This window comes from Rhipicephalus sanguineus, chromosome 2 (genome assembly GCF_013339695.2).
Source record: "Rhipicephalus sanguineus isolate Rsan-2018 chromosome 2, BIME_Rsan_1.4, whole genome shotgun sequence".
NCBI classification, from domain to species: domain Eukaryota; kingdom Metazoa; phylum Arthropoda; class Arachnida; order Ixodida; family Ixodidae; genus Rhipicephalus; species Rhipicephalus sanguineus.
In genome coordinates this window covers 22,790,430-22,816,841 of record NC_051177.1, presented here as the reverse complement: position 1 = coordinate 22,816,841, position 26,412 = coordinate 22,790,430, and the positions used below count along the sequence as shown (strand labels likewise).

Sequence of the window (26,412 nt, the reverse complement as noted above, 5' to 3'; positions counted from 1 at the left end):
CGCCGTCTTTAGCGAGATAGCTTTCAGGACAACGCCGTAATGAGACTACAACCATGTTCATGGCGCTGGTAGTGAATTCACAATACGTGTCAGCCGTAAGGTTCTTTGCCGTGGGCTGACACCCTTCGCTGTAGTAATACGGTTCGCTGGTTAATGGGTTTAAACTTTTAACGCCCCAGAGCGACACAGGATATGAGAGACTCCGTATTGGAGGTCTCTTTCGACCACATGGAGTTCCTTAACGCGTACCGACATCGCACATCACACGGGCCTCTAGCATCTGGCCGGAATCGAACCCACGTCTTTCAGGTCAGTAGTCGAGCACCATAACCCAGAAGTTGCAGTGGGGCTCACATAGTTTTTGAATAATAATAATAATAATAATAATAATAATAATAATAATAATAATAATAATAATAATAATAATAATAATAATAATAATGATGATGATGATGATGATGATGATGATGATGATGATGATGATGATGATGATGAAGTTTCATATGACGTGTGCAGCCAAGCTTGGGCACTGATAAGGTCATCGCTCAATCTCGAGTTTGCTTGAAAAGAGAGGTGACCTTCAAGCGTACTTCATCTTTTTTCTTTGTCGAAGTTTGTTATTAATATTGGCGGGTTTCAGAGAACAGACGAGAAGCCTGGGGTAAAAACAACGAATGCAACGTTGTGCATCGGACAACCAGTGCACACCATCCCAACGGAATGACTGAGCGATTAACCACACGCTGGGCAACATGCTCTCCATGTACGTGTCCGCTGACCACACCAATTGGGACCGCATACCCTTTGTGCTTCTAATAGCTCCGCTCGGTCTGTGACAGGATCCTCTCCCTTCTTTCTTCTTTGCGGCCACGAATGTTCCTCATTTATGGACACTATTCTTCTGCATCGCCTGGACGCTACAGAATCCACGATTCTACCTGAAGTCGCCACTTATGACGAGGAATACAGACAAATCGCACGTTCTTTTACCGCACAAGGCCAAGCGCGCCAGAAGGACTGTCACGACGAAAACCCGTCTCCTTAGTCATATACGCATGGAACGATAGTGTGGCTTCGCGTTCCCTCCTCTGCTACTAGTCTTTCCACGAAGATAGTGCCTCAATATAACGGCCCTTACCGGGTACGTCAAGTATCCCCGGTCAACTATATTATTCAGCCTCGTATCGTGGTTTTGGGACGCAAAACCCCAACAATTATTTTTATTATAATATTGAGTCTGTTCAACAATCTATGGACCGCCGCTGTCGCGGCCGCGAAACTGTTTACGTCGACCGAATCAAGCCGCACTGTGACCCGCCAGTCGTACCTGTTCCTTAGGTCGCCAGGATGGCTCCTCTTCCGCGGGGGAGTGATATGTTGCATGGATAGGGCGCAGATGGGAGTGACAGCCAAAGACGAAGATGAGGATAAAACAGGGGAGTTTGGAGCACGCAGGCATGCACGACCACATCGCGCTCAAACGTACACTTGGTGGTGGTCCATGACGCTGGCAGCCCGGTCGGCAGCCATGGCCTGCGCAACCGGGTCCTCTGAACGCAGTAGGGTCACCCAATCCTCCCAAGTCTTTAGGTGCTCTAGGGCACGTGGGAGAGGATCCGCCGTGCAGTGTGAAAGGATGTGGATAGCAGAAGCATGAGGTTGAGAGCAAAGAGAATAGACTGAGGTGAGGAAAAGGGGGTGGTACTGCGATAGAAAAGTGGAGAGGGAAGAGTGTGAGTTTGTAGCTGGCGCCTGTCGGTTGCCCAAGGACTTATGCCGTGGAGGATATAGCTGACGCGCTGCCCTACAGTCCTGAGTCCGCTCATTGAAAGTGCGCGCGCTCTTTCGCGAATCCCGGATCGGAGGCCGCGAGAGCACGTTTTAAAGAACCTCGGGATAAGAGGTTAGCGGCCTCGTTTCCAGGATTCCCGGAGTGCGCGGGCATCCCAAATCAACTCCACTTGAAGGAGCGGGGGTGCAGCGGGCGAATCCAGTATGCAAAAAGCAGGGACGTGAGCTCGGCCTCGTGCAAAATTTAGGATTGCGGTTTTGGAATCTGATAAGACATACCGTGCTTCTGTGTTAACGATTACTAAGGCAATGGCAGCTTCCTCTGCATCTTCGGGGGAGGTCTCTGGAGGAATTGCCTATGGGGGAGAGATTGTGATTTACCACGGCAGCGACCGCGTCATCGCCCACGCAGGCTGCGTCTACCCATACGACGTCCACTTCGGAGCCGTAAATACGGTGTAGAGCTTTAGCGCGAGCCCTGCGGCGTTTATCATGGTGGTCGGGGTGCATGTTACAGGGGAGTGGTGTATGTTTGCGGTGCAGGGGTCTTGATATGGGCAGTGATGTAGGATCATTGGCGGGTTCCAGGGAGAGAATAGGGAGAAAGGAAAGGCGGGTTCCAAGAACATGGCTGGCTTTCGCCCCCATTTGTCCGCCCAAGATGCCATGCTACAAGTCACCCACTACATTTTCGACCCGCCCATTCCAAGCCACACCAAGGCAGTCCTGGCTCTTATCCAAAGATCGTGTTTAACGTCATGCGATCCTAACAGCACTTCCTCCACTGAACGTGGGTACACGTACGAAGATGAGAACAGTTGTTGTTGGTGGTCGCGCTTCCTCCGCTTTGACAGCTGATTGATTCACCTGTGCTCGTTCTGTAATAAACACCTCACGGGCTGAACGCTAAACGCGTACCATCGCGAAGTTTTTCGTTGTAAGTTTACTTTGACCTTGACCGGTCACATTCGCTAGTGCTATGTGAAATCTCACGATCTCTTGGCATCTGTGATCACGGATTGCTCTGGAATAAGAGCATTGCAAATATATGATGACCGACGGCCTGCGGTAAAGGTGCGCTCCCACACCGTTTAACACCGGCCATCTCGTTTGCGTTATCTCAGAAAGCTTTGAGATGCGTCACGGTCAACGGCTCCAGGTTAACTTTGACGACGCCGGTCTCTTGAAAAGCAAAAACAGTGCACGCAGGTTTCTTCCATGCTGCAGCTCCGATAGGAATGGGGCCGCCGCAGCGTGTAGATGACCTTCTGCTGCGCACAAGAGCGTCGTAACCAACACCAGCGGTTGTTTACAAACACTAAACTTGTCTTGTGACAAATTATCGTTACGGGCCATCGGCTGACATGCGTCAGAAAGACGTCTGTATTCTTTCGCTGTGCGATCCCGCTGCACTGCGGGAACTATACGGCACGTGACAGCTGTTCAACGGTGTCATCCTCACAAATTTTCTCACATTTTCGCGCTTCATTATTGTTGGCTTCCAACATGGCTAGTTACGGGTACGTTTACGTTATCTCAGCATACGCGCGCAAGTCTCATGTGAACTATCTTTGTGCTACCTGTTAGTGACTCCGCTAGCTCGATTATATTTCGCCAGGTGCAGCTTCCACCGCGCTGCACCGTTTTAGTGAAATTCGTGCGTGAAACGACAGGCTAAAAGAAGAAAGCAAAAAAAAAAGGGCAGCCTATAGGCGAGTAAACAGAAAGAATAATAAGAACGAAGAAATAAAAAGAAGAAAAAGCGCGCTTGCAGGAAACGAGTTTTTTTCTTCGTCCCTTCGTTCTCTCCGAAATATTCTCACCGAACGCGGAACGCTCTTTCTCGGCTATCCCTCCCCCGCCCGCCTCCTCCTCTCTCCCGAGCCGTTATAGCGTACGCACACAGACAGCGCCAGCAGCGAGGTATATCTCGCTCGCCCGTTTGTGGACACCCCTCCTCACCGGACTGGTCGAGTTTCCACGGCGGCTGCGAAGAACGTGTACGCAGAGTGCCACTTGCCATGTTCTCGGTCATCGCGTTCGTCGTAGCCGCCGTCCTCTGCTGCTCCGTTCAGCGGTGCGCGGCGGACGACGTACGCGCGACGCCAGCCGTGCCGTCGTCGACGCCGAACCCCGGCGGCGCCTCCACGGAGGAGCTCAAGTCGGCCTCCAACGAGTCCCTGGTCGAAGCACCGCCCCCTCCTACGACGCAGCAGTTGGACCCGGACTACGGCGAAGGCGAAGACGACGCCGAAGATGAAGAGGAGCAACCGGCGAACGACACACAGGTGACGACATCATCCTCAGTCGGTCCTTCGGTAGGCCGTAGGGTCGATTTCCTTTCGCCGTGCGACCATACTTCCGGCGTACTTATGCGACAAAGCCTCCGAAGCATCTCCATCGCGTCGTCAATCTTCAATGACAGTTAAGTACAGACGCCACATACATACAAAGTGGCTCCGGTTGATTCTTCATAAAACGGATCTATAACACACAAGTGCTTGGATATTTCTACTAAACATAACAAAGTCAGAACCATAGGCTAATTAAAACGTGGTTACTGTTTTAATCGCCTCTGTGTGGGATTTATAATTATTTTTTCAACTGAAGAAGAAACAGCGAGGCAAGATTCATAAATACAACTGGAGTGATGACAGGACCTCAAAAAATAACAAGGAAAAGAAAAGAAAAAGAAAGAAAGAAAGCTATTGACGTATCGGTGTAATTCAAACACGCCAAGAACACGAATCTCACTGCATTTAATAGGTGTACCTCAATACGTTGTGTCAGTTGCCCACGCTGCGTACTGTCTTAAGCGCTATTGGATTCCCTTCAAAATACATAAACTTGCCCATTCGGGACACTCAGTTGACTCCTTATGAAAGAAAAGCCCGTTCATCAAGCCTTTCCTCTATAAACACGAACTTATCAGCAGTCCATTGTAATGTGCCAGTTTGTACAAGTGTCATCTGGATGTATATGTTGTGAGTTACACGCGCTGATTATATTTGCGTTAGCTTTATTCTTAGTGTAAATGAACTTCTCCGAAACTGCTACGTAATAAAATATTCAGATACAAACGGGAAGAAGTACGTATTTACAGAGGGCACGAAAACACAATTAAAAACGGCATAAATGAAAATCCTGGCGCTCTCTCGTCATTACGATAATTAAAAGGCTACAACGACACTTTCTCATTATTGCCCGCCTTCTTAACGCCCACTGCGAGACGAATGTTGTTTCACTGATGTCGATTTTTGGTGCTATTGTCAAGGTTTATGCGTCGCAATCTCTGTGACAAAGCCTGTTTGCATTCTCCGCATGGAGCGCAGCCGGCACGCGCAGATAAGTGGTCCCGTAGAGCGTACAGTGATTCTTCCGTACCTAAACTGTCGTTACGCTAACAACTTTCTACTCGTTCTGTTTTTTTTCCTTCCTTGAGAACCCCTCCATTTCGCTCTTTTTGTCTCTCTCTCTCTCTTTGCCTCCTTTTGTGTTTTTGTGACTCCTCAAAAAAGCACGCCATGTAATGAATATTAACGGCGGCATAACGTTATCTGCTCATTAAGATCTTCCGCCTACGCCGACACTTCAAGGCGCGTTGAAAGCCCTCGGCCCCCTAACCTCCGCCGATTTCTTTGCTTTTCCTTTTTTTTTTTCACCTTCACACAACACGATAAACGGAGACTTCGGTCGCAAAAGAGCACCCATGTACTCTCCTCCGGAAGGGTTCTTTGTAAAGCTACAATGCTGGGCCTTTAAGATGTACATTTGGGTCGCAGGCGATGTTCGTTGTCGAAATATGGCTTTGTAACCCCGCACCGTACGTTCGTCAAACAAAATAGGTCCTGCCGTTGACTTTGGCTACTGGTGTTGCCGACATTTTGTTATCTTGTGTTTTTAGGTATCCCTTTCCCTTTACACTGCTTCTCTAGTCTCTCTACAGTATAAGAGGACGCGGTCGCCCTGTACTTTTTAATCATCGACCGTAGCTAGGCCTTCCCGTGTGTGTATATATATATATATATATATATATATATATATATATATATATATATATATATATATATATATATATATATATATATATATATATATATTATATATATATATATATATATATATATGTGTGTGTGTGTGTGTGTGTGTGTGTGTGTGTGTGTGTGTGTGTGTGTGTGTGTGTGTGTGTGTGTTGCGCGAGAGGCCCTCTTCGCCAATAGCTACGTGCGTAAATACGTAACTGTGCGTAGCCTGTAAACTGGTCTCGCTCCGTCTGCATCTCGGGACCTCTAAGGACATTAATGTTCCTGGTCAAGTTCATTTCTCTAGCACAGAGCGTGTTTACCTTACTGATTGACAAGCCTTCCTGTCGAGTAAACAGATAACAACGAATGCAGTTGTACACCGCACGTCTTTAGCTAATTCTACACTGCAGACATACAAGTTAATGAACTCATGTTTTATGGCGCAAAAACGACTAAAGCTAGGCTGCGCCAGCCGTGCAAACATATTTTCGCCGAAGCTGAATCAATAAGCTTAACGATGACTTTACGAAAGTTACAAGAGGCGATGTATTAATTCTATAAAGTTGAAAGAAGTGCCCTCTTCTTGAAGAAAGCGCACTATGAGATAAATAGACTACACATGTGATGCTCGAAGTTTTCTCAACGGTTCAAGTCATTCGTGCAATCTCCACCTTCTCCCTCAAGCTGTTCGTCCTTGCGTAACGGGATGACGTACTTCTGACCAGCCACTCTAAATATTTTCTTACGCAAATAACGATTGCTCATGTGTCAATCGTGTCTGAGGATTCTCCTTAAGTCACAGAAGGGAAAATAGTGGAAGGCTATGTTCTGAATAAACATGAGTGGTCGTGCATGTTCAAAGTTCGATAGCGGGGACAGCGCATGACTGCGTACGCTTGAAAGAAATCTCACTGGCGAATACATGCAACATTTGTCTTTGTTTAGCCGCTTTAAAGAGGAAGAGATAAAACAAATTGTCGCGTTAGGACTTTCCGAATGCCACAAAGATACTCAATTTTAGACATTACGTAGCGATTGTTTTTTTTTCTTGTTTCTTTTTTTTTTGCGACGCTTGCTTTCCGTGGTCACTGTGAAGGACAACAGTACAGAACAGCAATGTGAAATCAAGTACGCTTGTCCTTACTTTTTAGTAGAAAGTACAGAATTACGACTATCTTAACATTGGATTCTTGTTTGTGGTGGATACAATGATAAGGGGATTATGCTATAACAGTATCGGTAGTTTCAGCGTAGATTCTGGGTAGGTTTATTGGTTAGCTTTAGCTAAGCTTGTGTGCGTTGGTTATGAAAATATTATTGAGCGCTGGAGGATTTTTATTTATTTTTTTTTCACGCTCAGCCTTCTTCCCAGACAAACTCATATCCGTCAAATGCATGGTAAACCTCAGATCCAGATGTGTTGGAGCGAGACGAACAGCGCAAACATATTTGATTCGAATACATAAATTACGTATGATGTAATTAACACCGCTGATAACATATGCAGCTAGTTTTCAGACTTGTTAAAAAGATGGTTTAGGTTGAAATGTAAGACGATCAAGTAGCCCTTTAAACGTGGGTTTAACGGAAGAAGAAGTGAATGGGGGAGGGGGGGAGGAGGGGAGGAGGGGGGGAGGCGGTGACCTTTTTTTTAATACTTCACTTGCAAATTGAAACCTTAAAACGAAGCAGACTCGTTGTAATTGTGTAAACGCATGGCCGGCGGACTTTTCTGACGCGGAATTTTGCATGTTCTTCGGCTCGACCGTATGGACAGGATACATCCGGGGATTTGCCCTAGTCGAAGAGGGAGAAGTTCGACGTCTCCGATTCAGTTATGGAATGGTGAATACGCACATTTCCCCCGAACCCCGAGTGTTATTTCAACTAAAGCGCGCTTTAATCTAAGGGCATTTAAAAAAATGATGAAACATTGTGGTTTCTTAATGCTTTCATTTTGTCTCAAGGAGTAGTACGCCTTATTTGAGCTCGTTATAAAATGGAAAACCGCTTATTTTCACGAATTCACTCAGTATTCTCCAATGCACTTCAAGTTCATTTATTTTCATAAGCCCGATCCTTGTGGCTTGCTTTTTTTTTCTGCCTGAAAGGAAAATTACGCGCTTGTTTTTATATCTGTAAGAAACGATAACATGAACTATAAACTCGCGGCCGCGTGGTCTCAGCCGGCGGTCGGTAAAACTCGGACGGGCCGAAATTCCATCGAATGGCTAAACCGATCCGCATGGACACATTACTTGGCTATTGATAAAGAAGGACTGAGACACGTTCACAACGATCTCGACGTAGAGTTTATGGTAAGGCCAAATTAGTATCTGATATTTTAGTGCTGGTATACGCGCGGTGATGAACGGTGCTAGCTCTTAAGAAGGAGCCGCTTACTCACGAGGAAAAAACAATCTTAAAAGAGGGTCATTTCCTTTTCCTCAGTGCTGCGAGAGGTGTTAGCCTTGTGGAACAGAGATACCTAGCCTTTGTTTGGACACACACTCTTTCTAGAAAGCGCTGCCGTTGCGACGGGGTCTTAACTCTAAACAAACTTAACAGGACTCGGCGCTCGTCCATGTAACCGTGTTAATTTTTGCGCATAACCTCCTTCCGCCTCTAATCTTTCGTCAAACGTTTTATTTTTTTTTATTATTTTTTACGAGATAACATTGTCACACAGTCTGTAACTGCAGGTTCAGTTGCCATGAGTCGAATACAGAATGAGGAAAAAAACGGCGTTTGCTCTCATTGCAAGAGACTATACCCGCGATATTCGAGCTTGAGGCGTCTCAGGGACGCGTAATTTGTCTTGCTCCTATTATTTTCTCTCTTTTTTTTCGGAGCTTTTGTGCCTTACAACACGTGAAACAATGCCTGGATTGTGCTGCGCCTTCACCAGAATGATTTCACATTCACACAAGAGAAAAAAAGAAAGCGGGGGGGGGGGGGAGAGAAACGGAAAATGCTGAGTTGGACGCGCATTGTAATGCGACCGTGGTCTAAAGCGCACCGAGCTTTTTCTTCTTTTTTTTTCTTTGCGTGCGTAGACATAATGTACTGCAAAGACAATGTGGCCAAGAAAAACTTCGAAGTCCCAGAAGAGATGGAAGACCCCGAAGCGATGGAAGGCCTACGCCAACGACGACGTGCCCGTGGATCTATGAGAGGTGCGAACGCTTTATTCCAGAGCGACGTCCTGTCTCTGCATTTTTGGACATCCGTGTCGTGTCTGTGACTGTCTGTGGTTTAACTCGAACCTTTCTGCGCCGAGAATCAAGGTAGAAACAACATAGCATGACCTAGCTAAAGCCTAGCAACGACCTAGAAGCAATCGGATTAGTCTTCAGAATCGTCGAGTTTCGCTTTTTGAAGCCTTGCGCGGCTTAGTGCAAGCTTCGCCATTTTTTTTTTTTCTGGCTTATGGGGTTCAAGGTCCTAAAACGACTCAGGCTGTGAAAGACGCCCCTAGTGGAGCAGCGTGGCTAATTTCGATCACCTGGGGTTCTTTAACATGCTCTGACGTCGCACAGTGCACGGACCTCTAGCATTTCGCCTTAGAGTGGAAAAACTGACATACTGTTACAAAGTAGTATAATAATATCAGAAATATGGATTTAAAGACACCGTAAAAGTTTTTTATAAAAAGTAAATAAAGCATTTACCATGCTTCTCAAGAACAATTTGCCGAGACACTGACAGGTCGACAGCTCGCTGTCCTTCTCTGTTAAATACTTAAAACTATCGTATGCACAAAAGGCAACTCTGTCCCATACTCGTGTCGTTCATTGCCATCCCAATCAGACACACCATCAACAAAGTGGGCAGGTACTCACGTGACTTTTCAAGCTCCGATTATGAAGAAGAAGATGATGATGATGACGATAACATAGCAACACCGGATTTAAGCGAATGCGAGAGGGACCCTGTGAGGTTTTTAAATGCGAAGCATTTCTTAGCGAACTACTGCGACTTTGAGCGTATCTATCTATCTATCTATCTATCTATCTATCTATCTATCTATCTATCTATCTATCTATCTATCTATCTATCTATCTATCTATCTATCTATCTATCTATCTATCTATCTATCTATCTATCTATCTATCTATATCTATCTATCTATCTATCTATCATCTATCTATCTATCTATCTATCTATCTATCTATCTATCTATCTATCTATCTATCTATCTATCTATCTATCTATCTAGCCGCCTACGACTTTGTGCTCTCCTGGCTGTTTCGTTAATCGGATGTATACCAAAATTGGTGTGTCATAACATGGCCTTATTACGAACATAAATGACAGGTCATATCATGAAAATCATGACACGCATGTCATGAACAACATGATTTACATTCCACGGCCTTTGGGCTCCCTGGCCGTTCCGTTAATCGGATGTATACCAACATTGGTGTGTCATAACATGGCCTTATCACGAACACAAATGACAGGTCATATCATGAAAATCATGACACGCATGCCATGAACAGCATGATTTACATTCCACGGCCTTTGGGCTCTTGCGGCCATTCCGTTAACTTCATATATACCAAAATTGGTACGGCGTGACAAGAGTTCATGACGAACATAATGAAAGGTCCTAACATGCAAATCATGACGCGCATGTCATGTGCAGCATGATTTACATAACATGGTCTCGGGGCGCTCGCGGCCGTTTAAATGAAGGGATGCATACGAAAACTGGTATGACGAGACATTTCTGTATGACGAACATAACTGACACGTGGTAACATGAAAATCATGATAAGCATGTCATGTGTGACATGATTTACATGCCACGCTCATGGCGCACTCGCGGCCGTTTCGCTAGATTGATATACACCAAAATTGGTATTGTGCGATGTGACTTTATGAAGAACATGAATAACAGGTGGTAGCACGAAAACCATGACATCCATGACATGTATGTCATGATTTACATGCCACGCTCATGGTGCATTCGCGTCCGTTTCGCTTGCGTGATATACACCAAAATTGGTGTTACGTGACACGACTGCATGACGAACGTAAGTGAGACGTGGTAACATGAAAATCGTGACATGCAAGTCATGTACGACCTGATTTACATGCCACGCTCATGATGCGCTAGCGGCAGTTTCAGTAGATTGATATACACCAAAATTGGTATTGCGCGATGTGACTGTATGGATAACATGAATGACAGTTGGTAAGATGAAAACCATGACATGCATGTCATGTATGTCATGATTTAATTGCCACGCTCATGATGCATTCGCGGCCGCTTCGCTAGCTTGGTATACACCAAAATTGGTATTGCGCGACGCCACTGTACGACGAACGTAAATGAAAGGCGGTAACATGATAATCATGACATGCATGAAATGTACGACATGATTTACATGCCATGCTCATGGCGCACTCGTGGCCGTTTCGCTAGATTGATATGCACCAAAATTGGTATTGAGCGATGTGACTGTATGAAGAACATGAATAACAGGTGGTAACATGAAAACTATCACATGCATGCCATGTATGTCATGACTTACATGCCACGCTCGCGGTGCATTCGCGGCCGTTTCGATAGCTTGATATACACCAAAACTGGTATTGCGCGATGTGATTGTATGATGAACATTAGTGACAGGTGGTAACATGAAAAACCATAATATTCATGTCATGTATGGCATGATTTACATGCTCTACTCATGGTGCACTCGCGGCCATTTCGCTCTTTTGATATACACCAAAATTGGTATTGCGCGATGTGACTGTGTGACGAACATAAATGAGAGGTCTTAACATGCGAATCATTTTATGCATATCATGTACGGTATGATTTACATGTCACTGTCATGGTGCGCTTCCGGCCGTTTTGTTAACGTGATATATACCAAAATTGGTATGGCATGACACGAGTGCGTGATGAACATAAACGACAGGTCATGCATTTATATTCCAGAATATGCGTTTCATTGGCATGGTGTACACTAGATTGTGCATGCATGCGTGCATGGCAAACATGCGATATATGGTGGACTAGATGCCATGGCATGAATGATTTCATTTGGCTCAAAGACAAACAAGGCGATGTATGCACCTCTTTGCTGGCTGCTTCGCGTTACATCGATTCCCACAGTGCGTGGGATCTGCCGAATTTTTTTTTCTCCCAAAGGGATCGTAAACATTACTTGAGGGGTGTTATACATTTGTGGGTGAAATCGCTTGACTATACAAAAAAAATGAAACAAAGTGAGAAAGACACTTGTAAGTAGTGCAAAGTGCTTTTATTCCTTTATTTTTATGTGATCGGGCTTCACCCACGAAAAATCTATTACCACAGTTCGCCGCAGGCCGCGCCACAATGTTTAGGAAGCTTCGCGATGGTTTTAGACTGTCCTGATAAGATTGCGTACACGACGCAGGTAGTCGAGTTTATTCTGACGCTAACGCGAGCCCCAGCTATAACACTGTAATGTTCGATCACTCTTGTATAAACGAAGACCAATTCCGCCGACGATCAGATTATCAATGACCGACGTCCGACGTCCGTGCTCGCCGCTATCATTGTACAGCTAGTATTGATTTTAGTATACTGCTTGCACAGGCACAGATAAGTGGGCGTGCGTATGGTTAATCTCTCTGCTTTTTGCTGCTCCTATTTGTCTCTCGTGCCCCAGAAACAAGTATGTACAGTAAATCTAAGCACCAACTTGTCCAAGAAGATCTTTTGGAATTATACCATATCACGTTTAAATGTTTGCGGTCAAATATTAGCACTGGCGGATATATCAGGCCATATAATCGAGATGCTTAGAAGATAAACTGATTGATTAATTGATTAATTGATTCTTTACAGGAGAGCAATGTCTCGTGAACGAAAATAGTTTCCCCCTGATATCTGTCAAGAACTTAGCTTTCTCGTAGGCATGGTCTGCACGCAGCACCGTAACAAGCTAAAAAAAAAAAAAAAATCCGCTGATAATTCAGTCAATGCATGGGCTAAGGCTAAATTCAGACAATGTTAATGTTGTGAGTGCGAATAGGGAGCACTAGACATAATACTAGCCAGCCTAGCCGAGATCAGCCATAATCTAGCTAACACAAGCCAACAGCCTACTGCTAATGTGTTCTGGTAGCGTGCAATAAATAATACGGTGGTTGAAGTGATGTGACTTAGTGAGAGGCTATACTGCATTGCTTTGGGGATGTGTCTATACCTTCCCTTAGAAATCAGACATCGCAGTGCGTTACAGACTGCGGGTGCAAGTTGCCAAGGAAGGGATTGTCTTCAGAATCGCCCGCATGGAGTGATAGGCGACGACATTGTCGTAGCCTGCTGGTCTTCCATCGCGAGACATGTTTCGGCTGTACAGACAGATCGAATGCCCCCCTTCATTAGCTTCCTCCACAATTCATTACCCGAATAACTGCCGGCGGAAAAGCGACGCGCCTAAGTAACCACGATATTTCCGAACTTGCGACCAGCGCAGCGGAACGCTTTCCTGCGAAGATAGTGGTCTCATTAGAACGAGTTACGGCAACGTATAGAAGGCCACCTGCTGCGGCCTGGTCTCCGGGGAGACATATGTCCCATTTAGTCGCTTGGGGTGAGGTGCTGTATCTTGCGACTCTCTCTGCTTGTAAGGGTAGCTCTGTCATAATTACCGCTGTAAGCACGCTTCCATGAACGACGTGAGGCTTTTTTATAGTCAATCCGTAGCGCGTGTGTGGTGGATCAGAAATCACTTCTGAAGTTTCTGATGAGCGATAAACAGGGCCATGTATTTTGTTTTCCCGCTGCTGCGCGTTGTTTGTTTCTGCAGCACGGCTGGCATTGCAAATTGCAAACCCGTTTTCGATAAGTGCCGAGTGGTGGGGCGAAGTGGATCCCAGTTAATGCGGGAAATAGTTGAGGCAGATGAGGTTGTTAGAATAAGCGCACACTACGTAACCATGCCGTCCATTGCTTTGACGGAAACAGAAATTCTATATTTGTCGCGTGCGCATGACAAGCACAAGTAATGTAGGCTTTCATTACATATCATATTTTAATGTTTCTTGCTATTTTTGTTGATCTTATGTTTTTTTTTATGTTCGCTAACCTCTCGTGTTCTTCCGTTTATTTCATGCAATAAACTTTAGTTGCAAGTCAGCGCATCGTCCGTTGTGTTAGTTACTCTCCTTTTAGTTCATGTCGTTTCCGCGCTGTTAGCCTTTGACATGTTTGCGTAGTTGTACATATGGTTCTCGCGGTGTTCTAACTTCGGCATTCTCATTCAACACTGCACAAAATTGCGAAATGACAGGACGGTCGACACTTAGTAATTTTACATAGTAATTCTTCAGTGCACGGCTTTCTCGAAAAAAAAAAATTCGATCTATCGAGTCGCAGAAGATAATATTTTCTCCTGAGCATGTGTGGAGAAAGTAGGTTTATTGCCAAGGTTTTTATCTAGTGGTCCAACAATATATTACGGTAAGTTCTGATGCGGAATACCCTAGTGACGTTCCTGCGATATTCATTTATTGTGATTTTCCGCCTGCCAACTTTTTGCGACGTTACGTTGGCTGGTCAACGTGGGATGAATTTAACAGTGCACAGCGCGTCTACGTGATTCTGCTTTGTCAAATAACGCACTAATAAATAAGCTAAATTTTAGAGTTTCTCGAAAACTTCGATAAGTTTACGAGCCACGCTATAGTGGGAGCTGCGCAGGAAACACCACGAATAAACGTATAAGAACTCACAGACAGAAACCACGTGTTCGTCCCATAATCATATTGCGGTTTTGTTACGCTAAATCCCCCGAATGAAATTTCATTTTTAAATAAAGAAACAATGGTTACTACAACGAGAGCAACGAAGAAAGCTCTTCAACATCGTTTTTAAACGCTTTCCGGAAACAAACAGGCCTCTCACTTATAGCCGCGCGGAATACCCGCTAATCCACTTTCTGGAGATTTCATGAGCATGCAAGCGAAAAACACGAAAACGGGATATCCGATGCACAGCGGTTCGCCGGACTCTGATGCGGCAGTTGCGAAATACGCGCACGTAATAAAAAGGAATACACTCGGGTGAATTTCGAGGTGCGCTCAATTTTTGTTGCGCATGCGTAATACGTATCACGCGCCACCGCATCTGCACACGATGTGCCTCAAACGAGCTTTAAGAGGCGTCAGCTGGCGTACACGCATCACTGAGAGGCTCCGAAAGGCATGCACAGCATTCAGAGCGATGGTGCGTGAGATGGGAGAGGAGGAAGGGTCAAAGGATTGAGCAAAGCGTGTCAGTGATTCGCGCGCGGAAAAATTTGTTTGCGCATAGCCGACGCGCACGCGCGCACCCGGACTTGAAACAAAACAGACGCAAAAGCAAGAAACACAAACAGCTCTCGCTTACAAACACAAGAACTTGGACGCTGTCTCAGTAAATATGTGCAATGCTACCGAAGTGGTAACTGCGGCAGACCTATAGCAGAGTGGTCTTAAGCGCTCAATATGTCTATAATGTGACCCGTTCCATCTGCGTTCGAGAAAGTATAGTAAACAGGCGAAATTAGGATGCGTAGTATGAGGTTGACACATTCTATTGGCGAGTGTGCGAGTGTGAACGGTTACTCGTAAGCCTTTTTGAGGCGTGATATCAAAGTATTGGCGGTGGCTACTCGACCACATTGCGTGGCTTTTAAAGACAGTAAATTTCGGTGCGCTACATGCCAAAACCACGATCTTATCATGAAGCACGTCTCAGTAAGGGACTCCGTATTAGTTTTGACCTTCTCGGGTCAGCAGCGCAATACCGAATCCGCTGGGCTACCACGGCGGGGTCTCTGCTCGTGGCTTTCGTAACGCTGCACGTTTTTGGGTGAGACGAAGGGCTGCATGCGCGAGGCATCCTTTTCTATCCACACCTGAAATGCCTCGACTTCTCCCGGGCCGCAGCCATGCGCGAAGGAAACAAAATATAGAACGAGGTTGACTTAAAAATGGAGTCTATGTTACACTCGCACGATCCTCAAACGTTGGTATATTTTTCACCTTTTTTTTCTCGCTTTGTATTACGTTTGACGGGATGTGTGGAAGGGGAAAAAAAAAGTAAATAGTCTCGGCAGACGCGAGGTGTGCGTCAAATGTCAGCGCAGTCGTGACCGAATTCTCAGAGAGCCACGCTCGCAGTGCCCTCCTGCGGCAAACGTCGCTTCGTTTATTTTTTTTTCTTCTTCCTCTTTTGCCTTGCCGCATTTTCCTTTCTACTTTTAACGTGTTTCTCGCGAAGAGGGACGCTAGATTTCACCATTAAAAAGTGCCTGCGACGCGTGGGAACGTTGGGTCAGTTTTGGGGGAGACAGTGGTTTATGCGTCACCTCCCCCCTCACTACCCCCCCCTCCCCTTTATGACTGGCACTGCACTCTAAACCCCACGGCCCATTTTCTTTTTTTTTTCTTTCACAAGACTGCCCAAGCAAAATTTGGTACCTCCGTCCATTCAAGTAAACTGCAATTCTGAATTAACGGCTGGCTAAATGAGAGTGCATGATATAATTATTTTGCAAATGCAAGGAAACGGGGTCCTGTTCTAGCGTTTCTTCTCCTGGGATTAATAATAACTATTTTTTACGAGACGTTCATTTCTATTCTCTTCATTCCCGGTATTCTCGTTTCGAAGAGGAATATGAAAAATTATTTCCGTTCAAGCTCCACTTATGGAGCTTCGTTAACGTCACGAAACGCCGAAAGTTCAACTCTCTTGAATCTCGAGTATAAAGCACTAGATCACGAGTAACCTTTTTAGGCTGTTGTTATTTTCTTCATCCTCTCGTCATATATATATGTGCAAGTACATTGTTCTTTGTCTTTCACAGTAGGAGATTATATTTTCGAGAGAGTCAGTTATTTTACTATGCGGTCTCTGCGAACTATTGTAACTTTGTAAATGACAATAGGCAGTTATAGTTTAGCGTTAGCAGTGATAGCGGAGGTTAAGGGAATAGCGTTACCGTGCCGCAAACGTTAGTTGGGGACAGCGCGTTTTAGTTTAGCGGGATAGCGTTTACGTGCCCAAGCTGGGACGGTGGCATCATCTAGCGGAGGGTGAATGCGTTTAAAAAAAAGTGAACAGAAAAAAAAAGTAAGAATGCTTGCCTGTATCCCCGCACGCAGCAATATTACTTTTTTAGTAACAATAAAAGTAAATAAATATGAACCACGCACCAAAAGCGAAAATGTTTATGTTGCAAATTTGTTTACACCGATCTCCTAGTTGGGCCGGAGGGTCGTTAGAAATGGGAAGCGATTTCAAAAACTACGCTAAGTTATCCGTAATACTCGGGCGTCGAAGCTACCTGAAGGCAAGCGAAGCCATTCTACGCAGTCGTTTGCTGCGAAAGAAGGGAATCCGTCCACATCAACGCTAAATTCAGTTCGAAGCGGGCGTCCAAAACCGCCGCCATGTTTTACGTACACTACGTTAACCACGCAAAGACGGTAACGCTAACTCTGAATACCGGAATACCGTGTGTGAACTGCGCATTGCGCACGCCCGGTAAACATAGCCGCGCCGCCGAAAGCGATTGCCGTCCACCTCGAATCTATCAAGTGGCCGTCGCGAGCTCTGTCGCTCGTTATCTCCGTACTGATGCTTTTATTTGCTTTAGGTTCACGTCCTTAAGCTTCGACAGTAAGTATTACCGGAATACCGGACATACTAAAACCCTCTAATAGCGAGCGTACAGTAAACGCTACGGGTCGTTTACCGTACTGCGCATGCGCGTTTCGATCCCGCTATTCCGCTAAGCCCGCTATTCCGTTAAGCCCGCTAAACTATAACTGGATACTAACATTACGACGGAGCGTACTTACGTCATCAGACATCCCATCTTTTCAGATGCGTTTTCCTATGTTCAGGGTAACAAACCTGCCTTCTCTTATTAAACCCGCTCTCACCCTTTCTAGACGCCCCGGGAGCCGAAAACTAATCATTAGCACTCTTACACCATGACAGGACTTCATCCGAGACCTTTTCCTCGTGCGTCATTGTTTTACGAACGTGGACAGATTCACGAACGTTTCATGAAACATCGATAAAAAAAACGTAATGAACACACATCTGTAACAACTACGAAGAGCGTATCCATTTTGTAATAAGTCACTGTACAACCCGATATGAGGCACACGCGAAATTTGATTCATTTTGTACGACTCATCCCCGGCCCATTTCACCATGTCAGTATCTGCTAGCAACGCAGAAACAGGCCCCGCACACATGAAAAGGTCGCAAATCGCTCTCACTCCCCGCCCTGAGGATGAACGCAACATGACGACGTGCCTAGATACAGTCCGCATATATCGAATCACGTGTGTACTTTTATAAGACTTATTTGAGAAAAAAAAAGCGGGAGGGCGAGCTTTCGACAATCCAAATGTCACAACCTGCTCAGCCTAATGAAAGAAATTGAAGTACGCTTGCGAAACAAGACGCCCAGAAATGATTTAGAAGAAAATGCTAAAAAAGGATACGAAGGCATGCCAATTTCGTATGCGGGGCTGCTCTAGCAATAGGGCAGATTTATGCAGCATTTCACAGTATAAGCTGAAAGCTCAGAAAGTATTACACTAGAACTGAGATAACTGCACGCGCCAATTACTGTTTTATCATTTTTTTTTTTATTCTAGCGAGGCGAGCCACTCTTAGACGCGACTTCATCAAATTTGTTCGCGAGCGGTTCGCGAAAGAACTTCACATGCCCGAGGCTAAAAGGGTCGCCTCATCAACCTATATACGCTAGCACACGTGCCGACATCTTGGCTATAGCGGACGAGATTCAATTTCCGACGAACGAAGTCGTACTCATTTGCCGCGCCTTACATTTCCTTGCCGGAGTGCGTTGCCATCACAATATATATATCAAACCTCAGCACGAGCGAATACGTATGCCGAAGACGGCAAGAATGGTTGGCTTCTTCGTAGATATAGCAACGTCAGTTTTCTCTCTACTTACATGTGAGTATAACTCTTATAGAGTTTGTTATTGCAACACCAGCTTGCTTTTAAGCGAAATTGGGGGGGGGGGGGGGGGGACTTTGTTTCAACGACTCACCAACAAAGGCGCAAGTTAAGGGAATAAGTTTGTTCTGTGAGGCGACCACTCAAACAACGTGCACCGCATCACTGGCGTAGCCAGGGGTACCCCTCTCAAAGAATGTTTTTTTTTTCAATTTTGCATTTGATTTTGTGTGTGTGCGTGTGCTTGTATGTGTGCACATGCGCCGAGCCTACGTAAAGAATGGTTGAACCCCCCTTCCCGAAATAAATTTCTTGCTACGCCCTGCACCGCATTGAAAGGACAAACGGGCAAAGGTCAGCAACTCTGTTGATGTTGTAGGAGAAATGTGATCCTAAAGCGAAAAAAAAAACGACGCGCACAGAGCTGAGCCAGATAACCTGACGAAGCTAACGTGTAAACGGGCCAGTAAATTGATTATGATTGTCAGGGCTTCACAGTGTAGGTTGCACTTGGTCTTATATAGCTCGAACGAATTATATTGAGATTAAGGAAGAACTTTAAAAATTTCGACTGGAACACAGACCTCTGCTTTCACATTTAAATAAACTTTCACTGGGGCAAACTGTTTCTCTAATATTTGATTTACTGTCATTGATGAAGGCGTAGTAAACAGGACCCCCAGTACACTTTAGATGCGTTTTTAAAAATTCAGTTTAACCGTCTCTGTGCTTGGTTCGAAAGTACCGTAAAATCTTATAGCGCCCACTAATCTTAAAATGTGCAGAACGTCTCGCAGTTAACTGATGCGTCAGAGCATGCACAATATCATCCATGAATAGAGAAACCAGCGTTGGCACACGAAGAACAAATCGTACCCTAACATTTCAGAGTTCTAGTACATCCCTCGGATAATGGAAAATAGTTGCGCTAGCTCGTTGATACGGTACGCCTGCATCACAAATGGCTGCACGCGTTTATCTGACGCACATTTTAATACGATTAGCGTCGTGCACTTTCTGGTATCTCTCTGTGCTTCCAACAGTATTTTTCGCCAACAGCTGTCACTTGCTAGAAAGTCCATGGCCTAGTGGGTCAGGTTGTTGTACCCAAGGGATTGCGTTTCAATCCAACCATCAGTCCAGCTTAGGTCACTCGATATAAGCCGATCTTTCTGTGTCACAACTAGGCAACATGACAGCAGGCAATGCTAAATCGTTTTTATAGAACGGGCTAGCAGAATTTGACCGCCCCCCCCTCCCTCATACATCACATATCAGCCTGACTGCGCCCACTGCGTGGCAAAGGCTTCTCCCATGTTTCGCCAATCAACCCGGCCCTGTGCGTGCGGAGGCCACGGTATCCCGACAAGCTTACTAATCAGATCTGCCCGCCTAACTTTCTGCCTCCCCCTCACGCGCTTGCCTTCTCTTGGAATCCGACTGGTCTCCAAGAGAAGGCAAACGGACTGTACATCACATGAACAAATAAATCGTGCTGCTATTTTTGAGTGCACATTATATATATATATATATATATATGAAAAAAGAAAGCATTATTTTGACACTTCTTTATTTTCTTTATTCTTCACCCTTTTTTAAGAGTAGATTTACAAATAAGGAGCAACGTAATTAACGTCGATGCCCTTTCTCTCTCTCTCTCTCTTAGCACTTATGTACCGTAACGTTTCAGTCATGTGTTAGTAGGCTGGTGTCGCCTTTGGCAACCCAGTCAACTCTCATTGCTCACTTCGCTTTTTCTTTAACCCACTTCTCTTGCTTCGATAGCCTTGCCCTGCTTTGTGAGAGTCCTTGGCACGCATTTCCTGCATTTCACAGCTCCTTCATGGTCCTTGAAACTCTCTCGCTTTCTTTCAAACAGCTTTCATCGTTCTTCGCTTTTCTTTACTGGGCTGCCTCCCAAAATTTTAGGGACGATAGTTACGTATGTTCTGCGGAGAGGACTGCCCGTGAATTACCAACACATCTCATAATCCACATCGATAAAAACAAATGCAGCACCCCACAAAGCGGGACTGCAAGGACGCGCTCTGGAGTTGCCGATTGATGCTATATGTAGAAAAAACTGAGCGATTATACGTGCAACATGGAGTAATATTTACAGCGATATAACTTCTTTCACGAGTGCAAGCATATTTTCTTCCTTCGCTTTCTAATACGCAACACGAATGTTGATATGCAGTGGCAGAAAAAAAATATATCTGGGCCCTGTCTTCAAAGTCTTCCTTTTGTAAGAAACTTCATTTCTATGGTCGCTTTGTGTATCTCCCGCTGAACCATTGCTTGCGAAGCGTTTTTTGCGTAAGAGTGACTTCGTGATGCCGTTTCACGAACATCCGGACGGAGGTACGATAACACTACTATTATTTATTTCTATTTATTTATTTATTAGTGACCCCTACATCGCTCGAAGGTATTTTTGTAAAGGGGGTCCGAAAAAGCAAACAAGGAAGAATCAGCAGCACAAACATCGGCAGCCAGGTTCAACCGCGCTGAAAACAACCTTTATCAAAACATATCTCAGCTTCCTGTCAACTTCTAAACAGTCTTCATGTGAATTATTCATCGATTGTCAATCTCTTGACCATTAACGTCTTATTAACTCACCGTCCATCAACAGCTAATTTTTCCTTCACTTCTCGTGAGAGTGTTCTTAGCTCTCTGTCACCATTCTAGCTGACAAAAAAAAATGTGGATCTGCATGGGCAGGCCACGTAATTCGAAGGACAGACAACCGATGGTCACATAGAGCGACGGAATGGATACCAAGGGATGGGAGACGTAGACGACTGACAGAGCAGTTAAGAAATCGGGAGGTATAAGATGGAACCAGCTCGCACAGGATGAGTTGAACTGGAGATCATCGAGAGATGCCTTCGTCCTGCAGTGTACATAAAATAGGCTGAAAATTATGATGATGACGAACTTACCATCAACGAACAACAATTTTCCCTTCGCTTCCCGTAAAAATGTTCTAAACTCTCTGTAGTTTTTTTAAGCTAATCCAACATCGTTCTGATTCAGCTGCGAACGTCTTGTGCCAAGACAACCACCATTGTCCTGACATCTACTCTTCATTGAGCTAACTATTCTATTTGCTGGCGTTGTAACTAAACCATGTATTAACTCAAGACCATTGTCGCATAGCATTCATCTCTTTAGTTCTTCTGTAGCAAGCCAAAAGCGTGCCGCCACCCATTCGAATACTTAAGGAGTGCAGTAATTACATGAATGTGAAGTTTATAGCTTTCAATTAAAAAGTTTTTACACCGAATCTCTCAGACCTCACAGGGACTGAAATATTAAATGGACTACTCGAAGCCTATTTGTTTTTACAACGCACGTTGTGCTCCTGACAATCTGTTCCTGGCTTATTCCGTAAATTGAGGCATAATTGAAGGGGAAATTATTCATTAGTGGTTGCGAAGCTATAGAAACAACACGAAAGACGTTGAACCTGGCTTGCGTGGACGTTGGATAATTAACATAATTTCCCGGTAGTTCTTGCGCAACCGGGTTCTCGCTGAAATCTGGCTAAGCTTTCGCGAAATACGAGTGTTGCACGGCGGGAGCATCAAGTATTTAGATAGCAACGGAATATAGCGCGGGTATAGCCGTGGGCGAGCGAGCGGTGGTTTTGTTCGGACGCCCCCGCAAGAGTCGAGTCTGGAGGAACTCGAGTCTGACGAATGAGATCCCTGAGGCGTTCAAGCAACGCCGCCTACTCCTCCGGATATCAATTTTCGAAGGCAGAGAATGAATAAAAAAAGCAATAAAAATGGCACGCGTTCGCACGACGACTTCTTGGTAAGCAGAGCTATTGGTGAGGAGTTTCAACGAATGAAACCCAAGCCCACTCTCCAAAGATGACTGTATAAGCACTGTGCAATGAAACACTATATACTACGAAAGGAAACGAACATTTCAAGTGTATTTGTCAATAGGTAACGTATGAAACGTCAGTGCGATTATGTAATCGAACGTCAACATTGATTAAGAAAGGCGATGCTTCATATACCGAGTCCTTCGTTTACTATTTATTGTAGCAGATGCTAAAATAACGAAAAAGATGTGATGCCGTGAGACAGGTCATTAATGCGCTGACCTTCAACGCACTACTGTATCACTGCTCACGTATTGAAACGCCTCATTTTGCGTAATGACTGACACGCCAATTTATTCGAGGCAACAGCGTCACGTCGCTACGAGTCGGGGTGTACGAATATTCGAAAATTTCGTATACCGAATCGAATGGCATGTTATTCGAATTCGGTACTCGAATCGAATAGTGCATATTCGAAATACCGTATATTTTTCTAATAGTTTTCGAATAATCAGCACCGACGGGATAACCCTAAAGCATCGAAACCTTGTAACAACCAAAGGGCATTTTTCTTCCTTTAATCCCTAAATTACCAATATGCATGCAGCCGAAACTTTTTACGACCCTACAGGCGCTGTAATGATTGCTGGATGAAGGCGTTCTTGCGTAAAACTCCACTCTTACTCAGTTTTTACTATGCAGCAGCTGCATCGCATTAATCATCATGAATTCAGCTTCATGAATAACAAAAGACGCAAGTGTTGTGTTTGCGTAAGTTGTTCTTGTAGATATAGCGTTCAACACTCATCTTTACATGCTTTTGCTGCCTAGGTCCATGTTGTGATGACAGGTGCATGTCTTTCATTACATCTTTAGCTGCATGCTTGGTCTTCGGTTCAAAATTGTTTAGATTGTACGTTTCAATTTCACTTAAAGGTGGGGACAAAGTGTCAACCCCATTACTGTAGTCACCGCTGTACTTTAACCTACAGTTACAAAACATTTCGAAGGCGCTGGTCGCTGCTGTATACGAGCTTACCTCAGTCTTCATAATTGTGGTATTATTTTTAGAAAATTTGTGACGTTTGTTTCAAATAAAATGTTGTGGAGTTCTAAGGCTGTTTTAAAAACGGTTGTCTTACTATTCGAAAGCTATTCGAAGAGTGTTCGATTAGTATTCGCATTCGAATCGGTGTCATCACTATTCGATTCGTATTCGATTCGGTTCCAAAATTCCCTATTCGCACACCCCTAGCTACGAGTCTCGCCGCTGAAGCTAATGTTGACTCTGATGTAAGTGTCTGAGTCGAATTTTAGCCGATATGACACGAACTGAAGACGGCGTAAAGGAAAGCGTGTACATTATACTTAGCCCTGAATTGTCGCGTATCAATTAGCCAGCACTTCAGGATGAGCTTTTGGTGACTCAAACTTTCACCGATCACGGATGAAACGCGAGCACGCGCGATCGATTAAGTCGTCACCGAGTTGGCAGGTCCAATCAGAGGCCGGCAACCGCGGTTCAGTCAAGATCAGTCAGCCAAGCACTTCGATCGCCTGATGAGTACGCACGCTTTCTATAGCTGCGCGGCATCAATGGCCCCTGCTTGCTCATTATGAAACTAATTATAAGACTGATACTTCCGATAAAGCCATGCGTGCTTCGTTAGATTGATTGACTAAAAAAAGAAAGGAAAGGACAAAAAGTGAAGCTTGTAGCGTAAAACAGCTTGCAAATTTTATGTCTGGCTCGCACGTGATCCCATCTGACGTAGTACTTGCTCTCGATGATCAATCGCTGTTTCAGGTTGGCGCATTGGCGCAGAGTTGGAAGTTAGCACTCACGCTCTCGTCTTTTCCTCCCTTCTACCCCTAAATTTGTTTCCGTTTACTCTGAGTTGCGCTAAACAATCAGAACTGAGATGTTGATTCCCACTTCTTGATACGTTAATTTTTTTTCTTGTTTAGAAAACCATGACCTAATATGTAAAATGAGAGAGCTTCAGGGAAGGATCGAGCGACAAAGAAGAAAACAAAAAACATGTGCGCATACAAGCTTTCAGCTTACTTGAGCAGGTAGCGCAAGAAACGAAGACCTATGTGGGGAACAGAGACACGAGACAAGCGCTGATCTCAAACTATACTACTAGTTTGAAGTTGGCGCTCGTCTCGCGTCTCTGTTCCTCGCTTGTGCATGTCTTCGTTTTTTTGCGCTACCTGCTCAAGTATGCAATCTTACAAACTCGCCCAGATTTCAGTTCTCGTGAACTTTTAGCTAACTCTAAATTATCTCACATTAAAGAGCCCTACACCAACCCTTATCTTTTTGTACAAAGCATGTAATACATGCGATCGCTATATAGAGACTTCTTCTCCGGTTTCTGTTGACACTTGGTCATTACAAAAAAAAAAAAGAAGAACAAGAAGAAAAAAGTCACAGTTTCGTCGCAAGGGCGAAGCAATGAATGCGATAGCAAGAAATTGGAATGTCACACGAAGAGCGACAAGCAGCGCGATACTTGCAGCGCGCCCCTGAAGCACAAAAAAAGGACCTCCTGAAAAGAACGCACAGGCATGCACAGGGCAAGCGTGAACTAACAACTGTCACAGTTGTTACGCCTTTGTGCTTGAGCAACGCGTTGCAAGTGTCGACAATGGAGAATCAGACGCTCTTAGGCATTTCTTTTTCCTTTAAACTGCGGCGCGTGGCGTGACCCATCTGCGTCTCCTGTCCACACGTGGGCGTCTGACGCAAGGTGTGCCCGGTGTTACTTTTTTTCGTTCCACATCACGAGGGGGTACAGAAAAGGGCCACTTTGTCGTGCGTGTATCAAGGGCAGCCTTCAAATTGAAAGAAAATGTAGGAGCGTTGTGTGATAGAAAGCATGCTCAAGCTCCTCAGAGATTTGCTTATCATCAGCGGTAAATGGTGTATATAAATAGCTCGCCGTTATTTCACCGGCGCATGCATGGCGCTTGGTTGAGTTGTCTAACGCAGCGCGCTGAGTAGCGAGGGTTCGCTGGTTCGAATCCCCGGTCGGGTACTTCAGAATAGTTTTGTCTTCTGCTTTATTTTTAATTGTGCCTTTTTATATATACATACATACATATACATATCCGAGACATGACGGCGACAGCGACGACAAAAATCCACCGAGAGGGTCCATATAATTGCTATCGCAATAAAAAGCGCCAGGCCTGCGCGCAACGCGCAGTGCAGTCACAGCGAAAGCTGGAGGAGCACCCTTCTGAAAGGCCGTTGTAAACACGCTTGGGGCGACTAATACAAGTAGAGTTGCAAGGCTGCCCACTACACCATAAATAACCATAACTTTACGAACTGGGGAATTACCTACTATAAGCCATTATTACATTCTGCGGAGAAGCGAGGTACCCGCTTGCACATATGTAAGGTATTATGCGCACTTTGTTGATGCTGTGGCTGATGAAGAGGAATTATGGCTAAGCCCTTTGTAATGGGTGGGAAGCTTTAAGCCACGCGCTCGTTACACAAGTTCGCATTGTGTGACGCCTGGTTGTCATCTTTACTCTTCTACCACGTCAATTACATCTGATTCGTTGCCCGACATAACGCCTGTATAGGGTTTTTTTGACGACGGAGCTTTAAGCACCTGCGTGGCTCTGTGGTAGAACACCCGAGTGCCACGCAGAGAGCCCGCGTTCAAATCCCGCTCGATCACTCTTTATTTTATTTTTTTTCTCATTGTGCGCGATAGTGGTTACGGACACCGTCG

At 45.0% G+C, this 26,412-nt stretch overlaps 1 protein-coding gene across 1 annotated transcript in view; it reads left to right on the top strand.

Annotated features, from left to right (window-relative positions):
• Positions 1–3,699: 3,699 nt before the first annotated feature.
• The window catches only part of LOC119382521 (ganglioside GM2 activator), a 55,373-nt gene continuing 32,660 nt past the window's right edge, over positions 3,700–26,412 (top strand). Inside the window, exon 1 of the mRNA XM_037650238.2 lies at positions 3,700–4,079. Coding sequence (XP_037506166.1) covers positions 3,813–4,079 — 267 coding nt within the window. The 5' untranslated portion in view covers positions 3,700–3,812. The remainder of the gene's footprint in view (positions 4,080–26,412) is intronic.